At 35.2% G+C, this 21794-nt stretch overlaps 1 protein-coding gene across 8 annotated transcripts in view; it reads right to left on the minus strand.

Moving 5' to 3' along the window:
* Positions 1–21794, minus strand: part of Far1 (fatty acyl-CoA reductase 1) — a 58191-nt gene that overhangs the window by 12225 nt on the left and 24172 nt on the right. For 7 of the 8 annotated variants that reach the window (XM_028875873.2, XM_028875874.2, XM_028875877.2 and 4 more), the window contains 8 exons: positions 20119–20312; positions 16288–16463; positions 9967–10146; positions 7417–7594; positions 6475–6519; positions 6240–6358; positions 5639–5706; positions 3841–4012 (listed from right to left, as the gene is read on the minus strand). In XM_028875873.2, the coding sequence (XP_028731706.1) occupies positions 3841–4012; positions 5639–5706; positions 6240–6358; positions 6475–6519; positions 7417–7594; positions 9967–10146; positions 16288–16463; positions 20119–20307 (1127 nt within the window). In that variant the 5' untranslated portion in view covers positions 20308–20312. Of the gene's footprint in view, positions 1–3364; positions 3537–3840; positions 4013–5638; positions 5707–6239; positions 6359–6474; positions 6520–7416; positions 7595–9966; positions 10147–16287; positions 16464–20118; positions 20313–21794 lie in introns of all 8 variants that reach the window. The other variant, XM_037211371.1, reaches the window with a different exon arrangement.

Below are 21794 nucleotides of genomic sequence, written 5' to 3' on the forward strand. Positions count from 1 at the left end.
ATGCTAGCTACCCTTGCAATCACCAGTTAACCAGTGTACTAAGAATGTATTAAAAGGAAGACTGTAGGCCATCTCTTAGGAGTAAGAAGCAGCAATAGACTTGACAGGGCAGTGGGAGACAGATGCTAACCTACTGTTAGGCTATTACCAAGCCTGAATAGTAACAGATTAAATGTTCAAAAAGTGGTATTTTTATCTGGAACTCAGAAATTCTAGGTTGTATCACATCAATTATTTAATAAATGAAAACAAATTGGAAACAGTTTCTGAGCATAAATCAAATCCAAGAGAGATATAAGATTCTTTAAGATTTTAGAACGACCTTATACAACATGCAATCTTTCAGACAGAAAGACCAAACAAGCAAACAAACAAATCTCTCCAGATTGTAAAGACACATATCACATTCTCTGTTTGGATGGCAGTTTGTAAGGGGCAAAGATTTAGTATCTATTTTACTGTTCCACAGCAACCTAATGAGAGCCAAGAAGGGCTTGTCTCAAAGAGATTTGTGAATATGCTCTGATCCGATTATCTTCAGAAAAGACAAAGTGAAAACTCCTAATTATTAAAGCCACGAGTTTATATAAAAAGGGAGAGTATACCAATGAAAATGTCTCTGTAACACAAGTCAGTAAACAAGAGCCCACACACCAAATCCATTCTATTACTGTTTTGTGAATAAAGTTTTATTGAAACAATCATGTTCATTATTTATAAACTGTCTATGACTTCTTTTCTTCTTTTAACAGCAGAGCAAACTGGTAGTAACAGAAACAACTGCTTATGCTTACAAGGCCTAAACGTTTACAAGATGGCTTTTTATTAGAAATGTTTCCTGACCACTGTCCTGGAGTCTAACTTTTTATGGGCAGGAATCTTACATAGGTCATTTTTTTATGGAAAAAAAGAATGGAGAATTCTCAGAATGTAGAAATGAGTCTAGCTGTCAACATTTACCTGGATTGCAATTGAGAACTGTTATAGAACAGTGTTTGCTGTGTGCCTTTTCTGACAACACTGTCTGAAGCCATTATCTTATGCTTCTCTACACATATGTAGAGTATATGGGCAGCTGCTAACTTGCTTTGTTTCATGGTTTTCATATGAGGACTGTCATCTGCAATATTTCTAAACAATCTTATTTGCAACTGGATTAGATTTAAGTGGCCAAACCCTGACCTCCAGCTGATACCATAGGAATCTGTAGAGGAAAGAATTACTGCATTGTTCAAGGTAGAAGAATATGAATTCTCTTGGCCAGAAGGTTAACTGTGACAGACTGTACTTTCCAAAAATGGCTGAAAGCCATTCATCTCACTTGCTCGTTTCCAGAGTCTGACTGCTCTCCAGACTACCCCCTTTCCTTACATCTAAGAGGACTGTGACTTGCTTGTGACCAAATGAAAGAAGCAAGCCAGGCCTGGTGGCATTTGCCTATGATCCTGGATTTCAATCTGAGGCCAGCCTGGGCTACATGAGAGCAATGAAGAAACAAGGCTAAAATTATAATGCAGGATTTCTAGCTTCCAATTTACTTGCTCTACCACTTCCGCTATCATGTAAAAAAAGTTAATTCTTAGAGGCAACCACTAGGCCTTGAGAAGATCATACAAAGTGTAATCCTGATGAGACAGGGACAGTAATACCTATTCCCTAGCTAACCCAGCCCCACATTCCCCCATCAGACTTCAGCTCTTCTAGATCCATCTGATCACATGAAAACTCTTAAACTAAAACCACACAAGCTGATTCCTCTGCAAATTCCTGATCCCAAGAAAAAAAAGAACAACACAAGATAATGAAATAATGACTATTTTAATCACTATATCTAAAATGACTTGCTATACTGCATGATCTTCTTTGTACTGCTTAGCAACCATGGATATTATTTTCCTTTTATTATAATTATTTTTAAGTATATTGAGCTCCCAGCTGTGATTACCTTCACCAGACCTACACAAGATAGTCAATATTCTAACAGGGATGGGGGAGAATCTGATATGTTCCTACCCCCAGCTGAGAAGCAACTGATAGTTAACAGCAGTCAGTGGAGGGAGAGTCAGTTTTCTGCAGGCAAGTGGCCCTGGGTAGGGTCAACATGCTCCAGTGGATGGTCCCACACCCATGTTACACATAGAGAGCATAAACTGAACTCAGTGGATTATTTTTAAAAAAGAATATAAAGTCAGGAGGAGTAGGGTGGGTATAGAAAGTTGGGGGTGAATATGGTCAAAATATATTGACTTCTTGTATGAAATTCTCAAAGAGTTAATAAAAATTAACTTTTAATTAATGCAAATTAGCCCATTCTCTTTGTAAGTTAATATATGTTAAATCTATTTTACTTTTTAGAACCAGTTTTGTCTTTTCTGCCCTAATTTATAGCAACTTTACTAATATAAATATGCACTACCATCAATCATTAATTTCAGCTGATTTTTAGCTATGAAAAAATGCCAACATAACTAAACCATTTGCAAGTCATTCTAGCAAAGTTGACATGTTTGTTCTATAAGTTTTCTATTCAACATTCCCCGCTAGTTCAATAGTGAATATATAGTTAGAAACATCCTGAACTATCCAATCTACCAAAATTTCCTATGTTTAACTCAGATCCTGAGATACTGTAATTGGCAAATACCTCACTTTTATTTTTCCAGCAGCTGATGAAAGTCCTGGAATCATCTTCTTTGTACATAAATACTCAAATCCTGAATTTGCCAATTAAAGGTGCCAATGTAGTTTAAAAAAAAAATAAACATTTTATAGTATATTTCACTATGTGGTAAAAACAGTAGGAAAACTTTATTTGTAGGGTTTCAATGAAAAAAAGGAAAGGAGAAAGAAAGGATATTACAACTATGAGAAAATAGCAAGTTTTCTGTTTTTCAACTTTTAAAAACTAGAACATTAGTCAAAAACTGTAATTACAATATTATAAGCTGAATAGGTAGCTATTTCAAGTAATTTTCTAGAAGCATCCTATATTTTTCATATGAAACTGAACCATCTAATTTAAAGCAAAATACTTTACCCTGAATCTCTTGTAAAAACTCAACCCTAGGTTTTTATGGGAGAGAGGAAAGGGATTCAATTTCAGCTTATAATAACAATGACAATCCTGAGGTAGGACATTTCCTATTATTATGGGAGTTTGGAGAATCAATGACCCCATAAGATGAGATCCATTCTTGGTGTCCAAACATCTCCAATTTCTAGGAAATGTTCTGGCATCTTGATTGTGATTGTGCTTAATCAGGTTAGTAATTCTAAAGGTAAGCTCATGCTAGCGACATGGTGTCTCTCCAGCAAGCTTCCGCCACCTTACCAATACACAGTGTATTACTGCTAATCTTCTTACCACGGTTTCTGACCTGTCAACCTGAGTGCAAGATCGAGCAATAATGCAGGCATTGTATGTCTGACACCCTTCCAATAATGGATCATTAGGTTGTTGGAATAGAACTTAACATAAGGGTGCCTTAATACTTGGTTTAAAGGATTCATCTTGAAGTAATGATTTAGATAATGTCCTGTAGGAAAAATAAGCGTTAAAGCATTCTGAATATTATTTGTTATTCAGAAAAGCAACTAAAGTTAGACCTAGAATTCAACATATGACAGTAATTAATCACCCAAACTTTGGAACAAATAGAGTGACTTACAGCACTACCTTTGCTTTTCTGACAGTCTTAAATTCAAGAGTCTTCTCATTCACAAAAGGCCATTAAGCCTTATCGTAAGCACGAACAGATACAGAGTTAATAGCATTTCAGTGTTAAGCACGGGTTGTTTAACAGTCAGAGGAACAGATAAGACAGAGCTAGTCACCATTACCTTGGGCTTCTTCCAGTCATCCTGAGGTAGATATCATACAGGAATGCTGGGGCCTTATGGCTTACAGCAATCCAGTAATGATATAAAAGGTGATTGGAGGTTAGATTTACATTGGGCCGTCTGAAGGCCTGTTCGAGAGGATTCCTCTTGAAAGTGGAAATTACATGGTATTCTGAGGAAGAAAAGTTGTGTAACAGCTTTGATAATAACCATGTAATGAAGTTTTGAAAAAAAAAATCATGTTTTTACAATGCAAAATATTTTACCAAAGATTCAGAGTTCATTCATTTAAAAAACAAACTTTTCTACTCTCCATAGCTAAGAGAAATGGGCATTAGATTCCTGATTCCAAGGGGTTTAAAAACTGCCAGTATTTTAATTAAATGAATGAATTTTTACTAAAATTCACTCTGAAAATCTTGTTAATGTTTTACCTAGATCAGTTTATAATGTCACTATATTTCACCTCTCAGATAGCTTCTTTCTTTCTGTTCCTCTTTCCAGATTCTTATTACTGTACTTACTTTAAAAAGAAAAAGAAAACCATCATCCTTTGCTTATGAATGATTTAGTTACTCAAATTAACATACATAATACAAGCTTAAAACAACCCAAAATTAACATCTGGTGTAGTTTATTTAGGTTATTCAACATCAACACAATCAAACTTGGTCTCTTCTATGTTAATATTTTAAATGAAATGTATAACGAGGTATTCATTGAAGAATAATGTTGGATTTGATTTTTCACAAAACTGTACGGCACAACAAAAGTCTATAAAAACCTCACTCACTTAACATGCTTCAATATCCCTGAAGGGTCATGACTTTAAATATTGTGAAGTCACTCTAGAGTTTTTTTCTTGTATACTCCAATAGTCAATCTTGAAATTTAAATACAAATGCCACAGAAAAACCCTAGTACAAATGTCAAGTAAGATTACTTTAAGGTAGCTAGGTGTGGTGGTGCATGACTGTAATTCCAGCACTTGGGAGGCTGAGGCAGAAGGACAGATAGCTGGACGCCAGCCTGGACTATACTGCAAGTTCCAGGCCAGTCTGAGCCCCATAGTGAGACTTTATCTGAAAAAAATAAAGCAAAACAGAAATAAGAACTAGGAATGCAGTGGCAGAGTGCTTGGCTTTGTGAATGGGTGAGGAAAGGGCTAGACTGACCCCCACAATCAATTTACTTTAAAAACAAAATTATGTAGAATAGTAAAAATTCACTTAGAAATAAAATAGATGTATTATAAAAAGCAATGCCATAAATATTTATTTATATGACTCAATTTAAAATGAGTTTGTTTTCAATAGTCTTCAAGTTATACTAGCCTATTTTAGAGCTGGTTAACAAATAAATGTTACTACTTGCTATATACCTTTGACTTTAGCAGAATGTATTCTGTCAAAATGTATCCTACTTCCTAACTCCTTCATTTAAAACTCTGGGGACCAATTGATATACCTACTCTTACAGGTGTAAATAATATTACCCACAGACAGGCAACATAGGCCTGAGTGTACTAATTAGTTAGAAAAAAAGAACTGTCCCCAAACCACAGGTAGTCTATGAGGGTGTTGCAGAAGACAAGAGAACAGCTGGGGACCCACTAGATGAGTGGGGACATATATTCTATTGTAAAATGTTAAAGGTAGACCACAAGGCAGGACAGGTAGCTATTCTCACACAGCAACTAAAATAAGAATAACTTTGTAACTCAGTGGCCCTAATGGCTCATTAAAAACTCAGTGAATGCTTTATGTTCTAACATTCAAAATCAGAGATAAAATCATACCAACTTCCCCCCAGTGGAAAGGATTAGTGCTGCCTGTTGTGCAATTATACACCATGATGTTTCTTGGTCTGCAAAGACAAAGATGAAAGCAAAGAAATGTAAGAGGAAGTCAAAGTGTCTAAGTATTATGTACTATCAAAGTAGGAAGACATGATGATGTGGAATACCTTTTCCATATCATACTAAAAGGACCCTGAACGGATTATTTCTTAAATGTTTAGGCTTTGGTTACAAATACTACTATTACCATAAAAGGATGCTCAGAAATTATTACAGCTGAGCTAGTGTGCCATGGTTAAGTTTGTACTGTTTTAGTTTGGCTTAAATCATTGTTCAGGGACCATCCCCACACCCCTTCCACACACACACACTTTTAGTTCCTAACAAACCTGTAATCTCTGTAAATACATTATTTATTTATTACCACTGATGGTTCCATATGTTATTGCCTCCACTGTACAGACAGTGTCTTAGGACAGTGGTATTTCCTATATCCTAATAGGACACTTTACCACAGTCAGGACTAAGGGATTAACATCAGAAGCTCCTTTTCCCTCTCAGTCACTACAGAGTTAATAAGCAACAGTGTTGCCTCATATACCTATTAACTCCAGAATACCAGGCTGCAGCAAGGCTCGTGTTGACAACTACATCTACAGGAACAAGATCTGCAAGGGCATTGTTGGAGGCACGCATTGTTCGAAGAATTCCTTTCCCTGCCTTTTTTGAAATTAAAAACAACAACTTAAGATACATAGCCAAAACATGTATACATACACATATGTACAAAGATACAGGAATTTTTATAAAAGAAGTAAATCAAAAAGTTTATTTACCGCAATGAAGAGACCACTTGGTCCATTAAAGTTATCAATCCATCCCTAACGCCAAGAATTGAAGGAAAAAAAGAAGAGGTTAAAACTAACATTGAAGTAAATTTATTATTTGAAAGTGCTAACTCCAAACACATTTTGTAGTTTTTTCCCAAAGTCTAAGAAAGATCTACATTCCTTGAGGAATACTGGTCTTAGTTCCCAAAAGTGTCTCAAAAGTATTTTTAAAATATTACCCAGCTCTGCTAAATCTCTGCAAAGGGAAAAAAGCAGTGTATACTTTCCACAGCTTTTCCTAAATTAAGCCTGTTCACCTTTGATTTTATACTATTAATGCAATATCTTAATTAAGAGAAAATGATACGTGTTCCTCAAATTTAGTAAGTAAATCAGAAGACAAGAGAGTAATTATCAAAACAAAAGGGCAGGCTATCACTTACTGCTATTTATACAGACCTTGGGTTTTTTTGTTTTGTTTTGTTTTTCCTGAATCAGCTTACTTTTTGGCTTTTGTTTCTGCCTTCTCTTATTCTGAGGATTTAAAAAGTATCCTAACACCTTGTTTCCCTGTTTATGTTAGTAGCAAGTTACCAAAGAAATCTCTTGTACTTTTCTCAGCTTTGTAATCTACACATGGAAAGATACACTTTACACATGACTCACATTTGGCAATGAAAACAGATGAAATCATGGTCTCCTTTACTGAAGACACAGTGTCAGAACTTTTGATCTGATTTTCAATTAGAATTTAAAACTGTTAATTTACATCCCATATACTCAGAAGCACCTTAGAGATAAAAGTGTAATATACTTCTTATGCTCATCAGCTCTGCCATGGTAAAGCATATTCAGCACATAACACAGCTCTTAAATCACATCTTCACTCTATACATTTATAACTTAAAACTCTAAATCCCAATTATTTAACAATTTTAAAGAGCTTACTGGAAAAGGTTCTTTCCAACTGGCACCAACAATTGATGGCCTTACAATGGCAACATTTAGCTTTGCTCCTTCTTGTTGTACAACATACTCTGCCAATGCCTTGGTGTATATGTATGTATTAGGTCTGTCGCCTATCAATTTTGGTGTAATATCATTTACTAGGCCATCATCCATCCATCTGGCAAACAAACAAATTACATTAAAAAATTACAAACATTTTATCATAGATTAAAAACCTACTTAATTGAACTTTGCACAACCCTATCTGTTGCTCTGATTTAAACAGTTTCACAATAACCCTTCACTTTTCTTGTTTCTTTTTTCAAGGCAGGGTTTCTCTGTGTAGCCCTGGCTGTCCTGAAACTTGCTCTGTAGACCAGGCTCACATTGAACTCAGAAATTCACCTGCCTCTGCCTCTCAAGTGCTGCGATTAAAGCCAGGTGCCACCACATCTGTCTTTCACAGTAACTTCTACTAAAGGGGAAAAAAAGGTAGTGTCTTTAAATATGCATCATAGGTCCACTATCTGCAACTCCTATTCAAATAAGAACCAAAGGTCCTTTCATAAATTATATGTTAGACAGCAAACTTAACTAACCTAAACCAATTAAGGGTATTCAGAAAGTATCATTCAGCTTAAACATTCAATATTTTGTGTGTCTTTGATTGAGGATACTTTTAAAAACCAAAATGAAGTAATTCACTATCACATAGTATTTACAATAGAGTTCCTTTCCAAATAAATTCCAAAATATATCAGGTCTCAAATGTTTCATTAGAAATTACATATATGTGTATTACCATCTAAGAGAGTAACAGGTTAAATACATACTTTGCTGTTTACATATATTTACAGTTAATATAAAAGGTCTAATAATTTAAATATTTAAGATGAACCACTGGAATTGTATAACCTCAAGTGAGATATATAAACACTAGGATTAATAAAAATATTGAAGCATGTTATGAAAATTCAATTAAGAATCTACAATTCAGTCATCTCTTTAATGATCTCAGCATCTCTGAAAATCACCTGCAAAAGGACCAGACCAAATAAGTAACGTCAGTGGTCTTTCCTCATTTTTCTCTAAGGTATTATGTTTCTGTTTCCAGAAACTTGTCCTTTATGTTGACTAAGAATTCAATTAGATTCTGCATGTCACAATCTGATGATACCCATAATAATAACTAGGGAAGATTAAATTGCTCCCACGTATGGAAGGAAGTACTTTGTGTATGTAGAAGAGTAAGAACATTAAACTATAGGCAAATAGCTATCCAGTTTGAAAAAAAACTACAATGGAAATTGAGTTTTGAAAACTAGAGAGGATGGGTAGTTGATAGATGGGAAAATAAGTGCCCTGCCCCGCCTAAAAAAAACAAAAACCCTGAAGGAAGACTCAGGCCAGTAAACCTTATTTCTACTGAGTTTATACAGTAAGCTCACAAATCATTTACTAGACAGATTCCTTTGAAAGCTAGGAAAGGAGAAAAAAGATTTAAGTTACAAGCGCTTCTCATTTCCTTAGATGCCTGCATAAGCCAAAACTAAGAAGCCAAAAAGTAATAAGCTTCATTAACTTCTCTTTTCTCCAGAATCATAAACACTTTTATTGACCTGTGAGGAAATGAAGTATATATTTAGGAAATCTGTGAAACTGAGTCATAAATCAAAAGTGGGTAATTTTCACAAGAAATGCCTCAGTCATCTATGGTATTGATTTTCTTACAATCTATTTCCTCATCATGAAAAGCCTTTCTTAAAAGGTTATGTGTGCTTATTTCAGGAAAAATCAAGGGATGGTGGGAATCAAAAGTAAATGAAATTATCTGTGAGGAAAGATGGGACCAAGGAAAAACAAAAACTATATGAAAAAAGCCCACAGAGACACTTTTTGAAAACAAACAAATATGTAAAGATGTAATGGTTGTTGGAATGCTTCTATAATTGTAGTCCAAAAAAAAGAAAAGAGCTCATATGGTAAGAAAGCCAGACCAAAAGGCAAGTAAAGGCTAAGTTGTGTTATACACATTTCACATAATCCTCTACATCCACCAAATACAAACACTTCCTATAACAACTGCTGATGGGATTCCTTGTCCTTAGAAAGATGGTAACATTAGGAGTATGAATTAAAGGACTAGGATTCCTCTGATTCTCTTAAAAAGAAAGGCCTCTCTATATGTATTGTATATTGCAGGGGAGGGGGTCCTTTAGTGAATTAGAACCTTGTGGTTAAGCAGCCATTGGTCTCTGGTCTCCATAGGAGCTAGAAATGACTATCTAAAAAACAAAGCTTCTAGCACATGGATAAATTATTCAGAGGCCTTCCTCCAATAATTACCTGACCCAAAAGGAAAACTCTATATTGATCTCATCAACAGACATAAACCTGTACAATAGGGCAGAAGATAAGGAGTCAATTGTTTAATATAAGAAGAGATAAATACATGCACGCACATGTATGTGCATAGCACTGAGGGGAAAAAAGATAAATTTGGATCTAAATTCTTAGGATTAAAAGCAATGTGTATAAATTCAAACATACTCTAAAGAATCAATCAGCTTCTTGGGATCTACAGGGGGAGGATAAACTACTTCATCAATATGCTTTCGATTGCAGTAGGCATATGCTGTTGACACATGCATGAACACTTCCAGATTCTTCATTTGCTGTGCAAGGAGAATTAGCTGTCGTGTAGCAATCACATTTAACTGAACAGCATCTCTGTAAAAGAAAGATACAATGAAAACTTAGAAATCTATATTTTTTTTCTTTAACCTATTTAAAAACCAAATCTGAATTTCATTAGGTAAGTACAGAGAAAGAAACATTTTTCAGTTAATTTGCAATTTCTCCTTTAGCTTTGAGTTAGTGTATGTTATTTCAGTATGAAGAACATTCATTTTTACCAACTATGTATGAATTTTCTGATTATAAAATAAACTCCAATATAGGATTTGAAAAACAAAGCACACACTGTGATGTAAAACAGGATTATGAACAAAGCTGTGGAATCAGGCTAGGCTCAGACGAGGGTATGGCCTCCTTGTCAGCTAAAAGCAAATCAGATGGCAGAAGAGCAAGGTGTATTAGGCGTGGGTAGACAGAAAGTATCTCGCTTTTTGGAAGCTGCAGAGTTAGTAAGGTTAGGTTAGCATGTGCCTGTTCCTATTCCTCTGATCTCTCTCAGGTTTTCACCCCTATATCTGGCTCTGTGTTTTCTATTAATAAGAAATGCTTAGCAATTTGTCTACAGTCCATCAAGAGGTCTACTGTACAATGTGGTAACTGGACTTAATAATATACCAGACTGTATCGGAAGGTTTTCCTGTGTCCCGCCTGGTCCTACAGCCACTCAGACCCAAATAAACACACAGAGGCTTATATTATTTTCAAACTATGTGGCCTAATGGCTCAGGCTTCTCACTTACATCTTAAATTAACCCATTTCTATAAATCTATACTTTGCCATATGGCTTGTGGTTTACCGGTACTTTACATCTTGCTTCTTCTGGCAGTGGCTAGCAGCGTCTCCTCAGCTTTGCCTTTCTCCTCCCCCTCTCTCTAGTTAGAAAGTCCCACCTAACCTTATTCTGCCTCACCATTGGCCAAACAGCTTTATTTATCAACCAATCAGAGCAACACACATTTACAGCATACAGAACGACATTCCACAGCATCAGACTACTGAAAATCATTGATTTTTAAAGTGTTCTCAATACAAGAAAAGTTATATGAGGTTATACACACATTAATTAGTTCACATTAGCCATTCAACATATATTATACATAATATATATACACAGTGAGTCCCAAACCAGTGACACATCCAATCTCAAATAAGATAGATAGATAGATAGATAGATAGATAGATAGACAGATAGATAGATAGACAAATAAATACATAAATAAATAAGTAGGGGAAGGGGGACACTCAACATTATTAAGTGGTAAAACTGGCAGAGTATTACATTCTTGTTATAACTACAAATTAATACAACTAACCTAAAATAAACTAGGACAAAGTACCAGTAATTACAGAAATTATGCATTTATTAATCTAGTAATCTAATTTTCAGAGCAAAAACTCATCCAAAGCCTAATTTTTCAAAAACTACAATTTTTATAGCAAGTGAAAACTACACAAATTGTTACATATCAACATTACAGAATATCAGGTAGTCACTAAAAGTATAACTATGAAAAACAATAGAAGCATGCAAATTATTACTATGCTAAACTTAAAAGGTAAAATTATTAAATTAATATTCATAATTATGTAAAAAAAAAGTATGCTCAAACATAGATCCAAGGAACATTTTAAAGACAGGGTCATGTGGCCCAGGGCTGGCCTGGAACTTCCTATGTTGCCTAGTATGACCTTGTTTTATGATCCTCCTAACTCCACCTCTTGAATTCTGGAATTACAAACATGTAACATTAAATCATGGGGGGAAATATTTTTATAAAAATGAAAATGACTTTGAGCATTTTGCAAAATGCTCACATTGTCAGTGTTTAAGAAAAAATATGTCACAGACAGAATTCAGTCTACTTGACTGTATAGCAATACTTTGATATCTATCTGTCTAAAAACAATGGGGACAAGGTGGATATTGTTCAGGAAGAGGTATACCGAGAATATTTTATTACAAGCTCCCGAGGACAGGACAAAAAGTTCTGGGTCACTAGAAACAAGGTGTAACTCATAAAAGGAAAAAGCTAAATAAATAAATAAAGATCTCTTAAGGCTTTATTTTGTCTTCTAATTGTACCCGAGATCCTATGGACAAAAAAAAAAATTTTTTTTAATGAAACTAAGGTGGGGGTCTTATGATCTTCCCAAATCTCAACTAAGGAGAAAACATCTGTTCAAATGGAAATCTAACAAAAAAACCTTTCACAGGGAGGATACTACTCACTAGAGCAATAGAGAATGCATTATTTTCTTTCTCATTTACAAAACAATGGGGATAAGGAGAGTGATGTTTTAGAGAAGAGACACAAGGGATATTCTGTTGCACTGTCCTGAGGATGGTGACAAGAGTTTCTAGGTCACTGAAATGAGGAATAAATCAGGAGGCACACTCCTGTGCCTTGAGTCTCTCTACTCTATTTGTATCTGAGAGCCCAAACCTGAAGCCATATTAAAACAATGTAAGTTAATTTAGTATCTGCCAGGTTAGTTTTAACCTCACTCAATAGAAATACTAGTTTCTATTTTGTTGAACTTCAGGCTGAGTCCCTTACATGATAGACCAGAAAGTAAGTAAACAGAAATTAAGTTCTCATGTTTTGCTTTATGAAATCATAAATATATCTTAAGACACAGGAACAAGTACAATCAAGAAATCTACATTTTAAAACATGTTTTCCAGTTACTGTAGTTTTCTTTAGAGGTGAAAAGAGGCAAATAATACTTTTATTAAAGGCAGATTTCCCTACAGGAACACTTACAAAAAGTTCACAGCACGAGAGCGAGCCAGAACTAGAAAAAAAGCCATCAACACAAAGTGCCCACACAAGCACCAGGATTCATCACAGGCCATTCCTAGCTTTTTTCTAATCATATTACATTCTTAAAGTCTAAGACTAATACACTTAGACTTCATCATTCCTTTATCTTAATCTATACTTCACTCCTTTTGAAAAACCGACTCCATACTCTTTACCTGGGGCCTCATCATCTAGAACTGCTCCATTCCTGAAATCTCATGTGCTTTCCCCAAACAATCTGTTTATTCTTCCCTCTCTTCTGACTGTTTTTGACCTCATGATGGCCTCTGGCCTCTTGATAATCCTCTCTACACAGCTGATACTGTCCTACCTAGTGACTACAAGACCCTGTGACCAACTACTTACACAACTACTTATTCCCCTTCTCCTTCCTCACCCCTTTATTCCTGTCAATTTCTCCCCACTTCAATATTTGAGAAACATGACCAAAAATTAATGAGCTTCGCTCCTCAACTCTCAACATATGCCATTCAGTACTACCTACATTTAGTCCTTTATCAACATAGTTAGCATATGTTCCGGAACTTTATGAAAGGGTCCACATCAAGTTTACCTTGGTTTCTCCCCAAGGCACTAGGCACAGTGTTATGATGAGTCTCCTCCTCCTACATCCCCTCAGAAGTAACAATTTTATATCATGTGATATATGTGGCTTAAAGGATGGTGATGGTTAGTTTTAAGTAGTTTTCCCCTAGGTGGCTATTATAGGCTATTTCCAGTTTTTCTGAATATCTGGCTCAAGTCTAATGTTCTACCAATATTTAGATGTCAACATCCATTGGATGTACCTCATAGAGATAGTTATGGTGTGGTGACAGGGCTAGGGCAGTGAACATTCATGACTTAACAAAGGGAGAAAAACAATAAATCATCTAGGCTTTCCAATATGGTCTCTCTAGTTTAAGAAATTATAATAATGAAAAAATATCTTTAGCATTAATGGTAGTCTTCTTAATCCAAGGAGAGTACAAAAGTAATATACTGTGGTCCTGCCAGTAAAGGTCACTTTGATGTGTTTTACCCTAATTAATGTTTTCTGTTAATAAAATTCACCTTTAAATGCACCTAGTTTCCCCCTTTAAGTCAATGAGAACTATACCACAATTTGTATTATGCACCAGCCCCTGAAAACACACTAAATATCATGTAACTGTACAAATGCTTTCTTTTGATTTTAAAGAAAATAATGAAAGCATGAACTACAAGGGGAAACTTTACAGACTAGCCATTTTATAGTAATGAATTCTAAGGAAAAATAAAGCATCCACTAAAAATCAGTAATAGACAAGCAAAGTAGTATATGACTATAATCCCAGCATTTGGGAGGCTGAAGCAGAAGAAGCATAATATTAAGGTTAGCCTAAGCTACTACAGCTTGATTAAAATAAAAATCAAACAGTAAATTCATGATCTTGAAAATATTAAAGTACAATGTTAGATCTGTATGCAAATATACATGCAAGGGAAAAGCTTAAATGTTTAAAAGAAAAAAAAAAAAGAATTTTCAGTGCTTAGCCCCAACTGATACATCTCTGATTAACTCCTGCTCAGGGAACATCACAAAAGAGGGGCAAAGAAATTCTAAGAGAGGCCTGGGAGGTCTGCTATGAGAAGAAAGCTGCACCCATGAAATCTCAGTAATATGGCTGCCTAAACAAAACCGAACAATGACAACACCAGGTAACCTGCCAACACAAGGGAAATCTGAGTCTTACCATGACAGCTGAGAAAGAGAGGGAATTGGTCTTTCCCAGGAATGAGTTCCCTAACTGGTTATCCAATACCAACTAGTAAATCCTTAAAACACACAATATGAGCAACACTAAATGGACTTGGCAAGTTGTGTTTATGTATTTATTCATATATATGTGTATGTATATACATGTATACATAAAAAATGAGGCTATGAATTTGAGAGGCAGAAGGGATAATAGAGGAAGGGCTAGGGAGAGGAGAACAAGGGGGAAATGATGTAAATACAGTATACATATATGAAATTTTTTAAGTTAATTATATAAAGGAATTTTCTTACACTCCTATGTTTGAAAAATATGGAGGCTACTGACAAAATCATTTGTAGTCAGAGTTAACCTTTTGAACATTTTAAAGGGGTTCACAATAGTTTTGAAACCTAAAAACAAATGCTTTATCATTTAAACTAGTATAAGACTATTAACATAAAATGATCTTAAAAAAAAAAAAAAAAAAAAAAAAAAAAAAAAAAAACAAAAAAAAAACAAACAAAAAAAAAATCATTTAAACTAGTATAAGACTACTAACATAAAACTGTCTTTTAGACACACCATCAAAAATAAGTGTTATTAATTAAATGTCATTATTTGAAATGTAATATACATCTATTTTTTAAGAAGATTTATTTATGGCCGGGCGGCAGTGGCACACACCTTTAATCCCAGCACTCGGGAGACAGAGCCAGGCGGATCTCTGTGAGTTTGAGGCCAGCATGGTCTACAGAGCAAGATCCAGGACAGGCACCAAAAACTACACAGAGAAACCTTGTCTCGAAAAAACAAAAACAAGATTTATTTTTTAGTTCATGTGTATGGATGTTTTGCCTGTATATACATCTGTGCACCACATATGTGCCTGGTGTCAATAGAGGCTAGAAGACGTCAGCCAATCCCCTGCAATGAGTTACAGATGGCTGTGAGCCATCATGTGAGTGCTGGAAATCAACCCAGGTCCTTTGGAAAAGCAACCAGTACTCTTAACCACTGAGCCATCTCTCGAGCCCCTCATTTTATTTTTAAAATACTAATTACTTAGAACATTAGTTGTTTTTTTTTTTTCTAGAAGCAGGATGTATCCTGAAGTTCAAATTAGGTTTAAAATTAAACTTTATTTCTCACTTGACCCTGTCTCTTAACAATGCTATCAAAGCAGAGTTTTTGAAATATAAACAAGGTGACTATAACATGAAAGTTATTTCTATCTTAGTATGTAAAACTTGAGCTTAATTTTGATTACTGTTCTGGAATACATAGTGAAGACTGGAAGCAAACAGCTGCTGGGGTAGACAATTCTGACAACACTTTATGAAAAGGTAGACAACACAGCTGAGTAATTATTCCTGCTTCTTACCCAAGTACACTCTGCTTTCTTCCAGTCCATTGCTTGCCTCTGTCCTATTTTATAACATCATGGCAAGGTTTTCTAATCAGCATATACTAGCTGTCTTTTATTTGCAAAATGATTATAAAAATGAAAGAATCTTACTAACTTCCATAGGACACTGAAATTCAGTTTCCTATCACTTTCAAAACAACTTCACTAAAAGGTGGAATTTGTAAGTATGAAATTCAAATGTTAATAAGTATCTGTACTTACCTTAAATTTTCATTAAATCTTACAGTAGCTGCACAGTGGAATATGATATTGGTAGAATCTATAATGACCTCCTTATCTTCTTCACTGAGAGCGAGTTTAGGTTGGGTGAGTTCACTGTTGATTGCTATAATTTTCTCTTTAAAATCTGGATTTTCATCTCTCAACCTGTCAAAAAGCTATCAAATGGGAAGATATTTATTCTAGGATAGTGTTTTCTACTTCCCAAAAGCTATTACAAACCATTTCCCCACCAAGGACAGCCAACTTTAAAATTTTAAATTTCATGGGGCATAGAAGATTGCTCATAGAGTTGAGACTCAGAGTGTTCAAGACGTGCTTCTAGAAAACAGAGATGGCAGTCAGCAGCACAAACATTAACTGTCCATGCTGGCTACTCAGATTGCCTTATGCCTCAAAACAGGTTTAAGAAAAAACAGACATCTGGACAATGATATTCTCGCCCTCCAACACTGCCAGTTAATTGCTTGACTCTTTTAAAAGGTTTTAAAAACTGTTTAATTATATGTGTATGTGTCTATACACCGGAGTGCAGTGCCAACAGAGGCCAGAAGATGTGGTATCCCCTGGAGTTAAGAGTTGCAGAAAGTTCTTAGAGGAAATGACATCGAATCAGAGACCTGAAGAATCAACAGAACATGTAGGCACATGGGTGAGTGATGGGACAAAAGTGAGAGGGAGAAGACCCTGAAATTTCAAAGCAGAATATCATTCCTGCACAGGATGAAAAAAAACGTACATTTTAGAAAGAAACCTCAACTGGACTTGTTTTGGAATTTTTTGGGGGTGGGGGATGGGGTAGATAAATGCTATTCTAGGAGGGCAAGGACTTCAGCTACTCTGCTAAACCCTAGATAGAGAACCTGAAAGATACAATCTCAAATATCTGTTAAGTGAGTAAAGTCATTAGATTAGAAACACTGAAAATAAAGAACGTTGAAGATTCAAAGTCAGACTTCGGAATGTTGACTACATATTACTATCATTATATCCTAGAAGAGAAGTCTAATAAAGGTTTAGTTTTGTGGGACTGGAGTTTAGAAAGGGAGAGAAAGAACCAATATAGATTTTACTGACCACACACAGTAATAACTGAAGGAAGTCCTGAGAGTGGAACGGACAGGAACAGCAGTAAGCACCCCAAATCCAAACTATACAAACTACTTCCAAATCTAATTTAAAGAACAACCATTCAACTGACAAAAAAACAGAGGGTGCTGTACAACTACTTCACCGGACCTAATAAAACCAGATCAAGGATTATGATAGGTACTTTTAGAATATCAACATTTAAGAGGTAAGCAGTGAAAGAGGAGCCTAGGTGAGGGAGACAAGTACTTTTTAACATCTCAATCTATACCTAGGACAAGTTCATGCTGCTTCAATGGTTAAATCTTCTTTATCAGCCATTATCTCTTTTTTCAATATCATCTTCTCCAGTTATTGAAACCCAACAGTATGCCCATTACTTCCTACTTTAAGTATACTGATACTTTTTGAATCTTTTAAAACTTACTTTATGGCCAACTATTGCCCTTTTTTGTTGGGGAGGGTGCTGAGGATGGAACCCAGGGCCTCTTCACATATTCCAGGCAAGTACTCTACCACTGACTGAGTTATGTATTTATATCCACAGTCCATAATCAACTATTCTAATTTTAATTGAATCCACACTATCCAATCAAGTTTCTTTTCCTTGAGGCATTCCCATAAATCAGTGGTTCTCAACCTGAGGCAATTCTGGTCCTCAGGAAACATTTGGTGATATCTGGAAATACTTGTTACAACTGGGGCCTAATTTACAAAGGCCAGGACTGCTGTTGATCACCCAATAATGCAGCAGTACTTTGTAACAAAATACTATCCAGCCCAAAATGTTAATTATGCTAAAGGGTGAAAATGCTTACGTTAACAGGCCCCTTTGGTATATATATTCTATCTATGCTCTTTATTTCAGTTTCAAAATCAGTGTGCTTTAAAACTTCCTACTAATGTGAGTGGTGGTGGTGCCCACCTTTAATCCCAGCACTCAAGAGGCAGAGGTAGGCAGATCTCTATGAGTTCAAGCCAGCCTGAACTACAGAGTGAGTTCTGAGACAACCAGATCTACACAGGGAAACCCTGTTTCAAAAAACCAAAAAAGAATAAAAACAAAACTTTCCACTAGTTTCACACGAATAACACATGAATGGTTTGACACAAAAAGCATTCATTTTTATTTATTTACTAGTAATGCTATACATTTGGGAACCAGGAATATGTATTAGGTGGGAACTAGAAGCACAAGAAAGAAAAAAAACATATTTCAGTTTCCTTTTCAAATATTTTGGGATAAAACACTTTAGGTATAGGTTAAATCATAACAGTTCAATGAAATTTTAACATAAATTATCTCCTTTCATTACCAGTTAAGACATTATTACATAAATACCTCACTGGTGGCATCAACTTCAATAATGTTCCTTCTAATCTCCTCTTGATACCTTTATACTATCTCTTCTTAAAACTGAAAGAGAACCTTTCACTAGGAAGGAGGACTACCGGGACAGGGACTAAACACAGTAGTCACAAGCACTTCATAGTAAAATGCCAACACTAATAAAAGTAAAGGGCCAAGAAAGCAACAAAACACACATAAGGTGTTTTTACTCAGAGCAAGCCTAGTGGTCTCCTAGCCTCTTAATGACTCCTTTCTCCTGAGTCTTAAAGGAAGCAAAGAATAAAAGGAGAGGTAACAGCTAAGGGAGACTACTATAGACTAACTGGAAAACCTGAAAAGTATAAAGATAGTTTCTAAACTTCTGAGAAAGGAACTTACATCTCGGGCTTTGGAAAAAAAAAAAAAAAAAAAAGCAACATAATTAAGAGTACCTGATGCGTATGGTCTTAGAAATATTATGACAGGACAATATGTTCCAATCAAAGAAGTACCATAAACTCCTATGAAGGTCATTCACAGTGAAAAATCTGGCTGGTAATTGTGGAGGGGTTTGCTAGATATGGTTTTTCTTTTAATGCCTTTTTTTTTTTTAATTACAATCTATGAGTTCCAAGACAGCAAGGGCTACACAGAGACCCTGTCTCAAAAAAACAAAAGCAACAGCAAAAACAAACAATAACAAAAAACCCCAGAATTTAAGTATACAAACAAGTATCATTCTCATGCTTAAATAAGTAAGTGAAAATCCTTTCTGAACTATGCCTGCAGTCAGATTCCTTTACTATCTATAATGTCATATAAATTTATTCCTTTTGGGGGAATTCACTAGTTTATGATTCTGAAATAGTTTTACTTTTTGCTAATTTCCAGTTTTTGTTAGTAATATTTTTCTAAAGGTTCAAAATGGTTAACACTTTATATGATTCCACTGTCTTCTGCCAAATGGGAAATGTGATCCTGCTACCATTACTATTATGAGGACTAATTCTAGTACTTATAAAGTACATTAAAACATAGTCTCACAGCATGGTAGTAGGTACTTCAGAAACTAATTATTGTTATCTGAAGACTAAACTAGCTGATAGCTACAAATAACCCATCTCAACTATTCTAAGAGCATACTTGAAATATCAATCATAATAGTAGTTTAACCTTATAAAAAATTTGATCTAGCATAAAAGAAAGCTTTTTTCATTTCCTGATTCTAGTTCACTACCACACTGCAGGAACTTAGCAATTTTTCCCCAGGGTTTTTTTGGGGGAGGGGAGCAGTGGAGATACTGAAACAATACACTAAGCTAATGATGCTTCACAAAATTCATACACAAGCATATACTTTTGTCCCCTTCTAAATTATCATCCTCTACACTTACCTTGCCACTAAGGATTTCTTCAACGCGCTCTTGTGGTGTCTGTCCAGCTTTCTGCCTCACCAAAACATAGACTGAATTCACCTTAGGACAAGATCTCAGCAACTTTTCCAGAAGCACCTTCCCTAAGAAACCAGTAGCTCCTGTAAGGAGGATATTCTTGCCTTCATAGTATTCTGGGATTGAAACCATTTTGACTATGAGAGAAACATGACAACATACACATTAGTTTATGAATGTATGTTCAACCTTATTTAAAAACCTCTCAGTTTCCACATAAATATTTTAAAAGACTGGCAAAAATCAAAATTGAATATTGATAAGAGAAGACTGCAGCTCCTCAAGACTTTGTTCTTTCCTGGATCACCACAGACAAGTCACTCACCTTTTCAGGCCCCAAGTTTCTTTAGTACAGTTGTATTTAAAAGATCTCTAAAACATTACATTCAGAACTCAAATATTCATTCAACCTCTGTGAAACCTTGAATACAACCAAATGATGGTTTTCTCTTCCCAAAGAAATTTATAACTCTGAATGGAGGTCAGCAGACTCAAATCGCTAAGCTTGAATAACACTGCCAGGTGCCAGTCACCTGTCATCAATCACTTAAATAGGAAGAGGTAACATCGAATCCTTTCTTCTACACATTCATGACAATAAGCAACAACAACAACAAAAGAGAGAGGGGGTGGAAAAATATACAAGAAAACGGTAGGGGATGAATGGAATGAGTACAGGAAGATCTGTGAAATATGTTACCACCAAGACTACAATATATTGAAATCCAGCCTCTCTGTTATTTAGAAATCCATATGCATAGAATGAAATATTAAAACATGCCTGAGGGCATGCAAATGCAATTAGAGAAAAAAAAGCTTCAATGCTAAAGTCTCATTTAAGCTGGAAATTCTAATAGATGTGTTTATGTTCAAGGTTCTCATAATCTATAATTATTCTGTAAAAATCTGAAAGTGTAAATCACCTTTCCTAGACAAGTGTGGCAACTACTCCTCAAAAAAGCTACTCTTTACAGAAAATGGAGAGCATTGCAGAAAACAACTGTATACAATGCAGAGATCCAATTATGGGGAGCCAAGCCCAACAGATAACATTTACATCACACAGCTCCTGCATCTATGGCTCAAGGAACATCACTGAAAGGGAATGAAAAGATTTTAAGAACCAGAATACCAGTAAATCAGCCATGAAATAGTCTCTCCTAGAAATATCAATGGACAAAATAATGTGAGAAGGGGAAAATTTAGAGATCTCACTCCGAGATAAAGAACTACAGGCAACTTCTTAATTGCTGGAAGAAGTAGCCTCTCCCTTACTGGCTGTCCAATGCCGGCTACTCAGCCTTGAAACCATATATATATAAATCAGCAAAAAAAAAAAAAAAAAAAAAAAAAAAATGGACTTAACAGGTTACATTTATTTTGCATACACATACATACATATATGACTTTATGTAACATACAATCAAAGAAAAAAAGGCTATCAAATTGAGAGTTGTGTGGCATGGGAGGAATTCAAGAGAGGGTAGCTGGGAGAGGCTGGAGGAAGGAAATGGAGGAAGTGGTGTCATTTCTATTTCAACTAAAAACATTTTTTAATATCTAGAAACAAAAAAACTTCATGAATAAGCAAAATAAGGGGAGAAGAATAAAGCAGAAGA

Source organism: Peromyscus leucopus, chromosome 1 (assembly GCF_004664715.2).
Source record: "Peromyscus leucopus breed LL Stock chromosome 1, UCI_PerLeu_2.1, whole genome shotgun sequence".
Classification (NCBI taxonomy): domain Eukaryota; kingdom Metazoa; phylum Chordata; class Mammalia; order Rodentia; family Cricetidae; genus Peromyscus; species Peromyscus leucopus.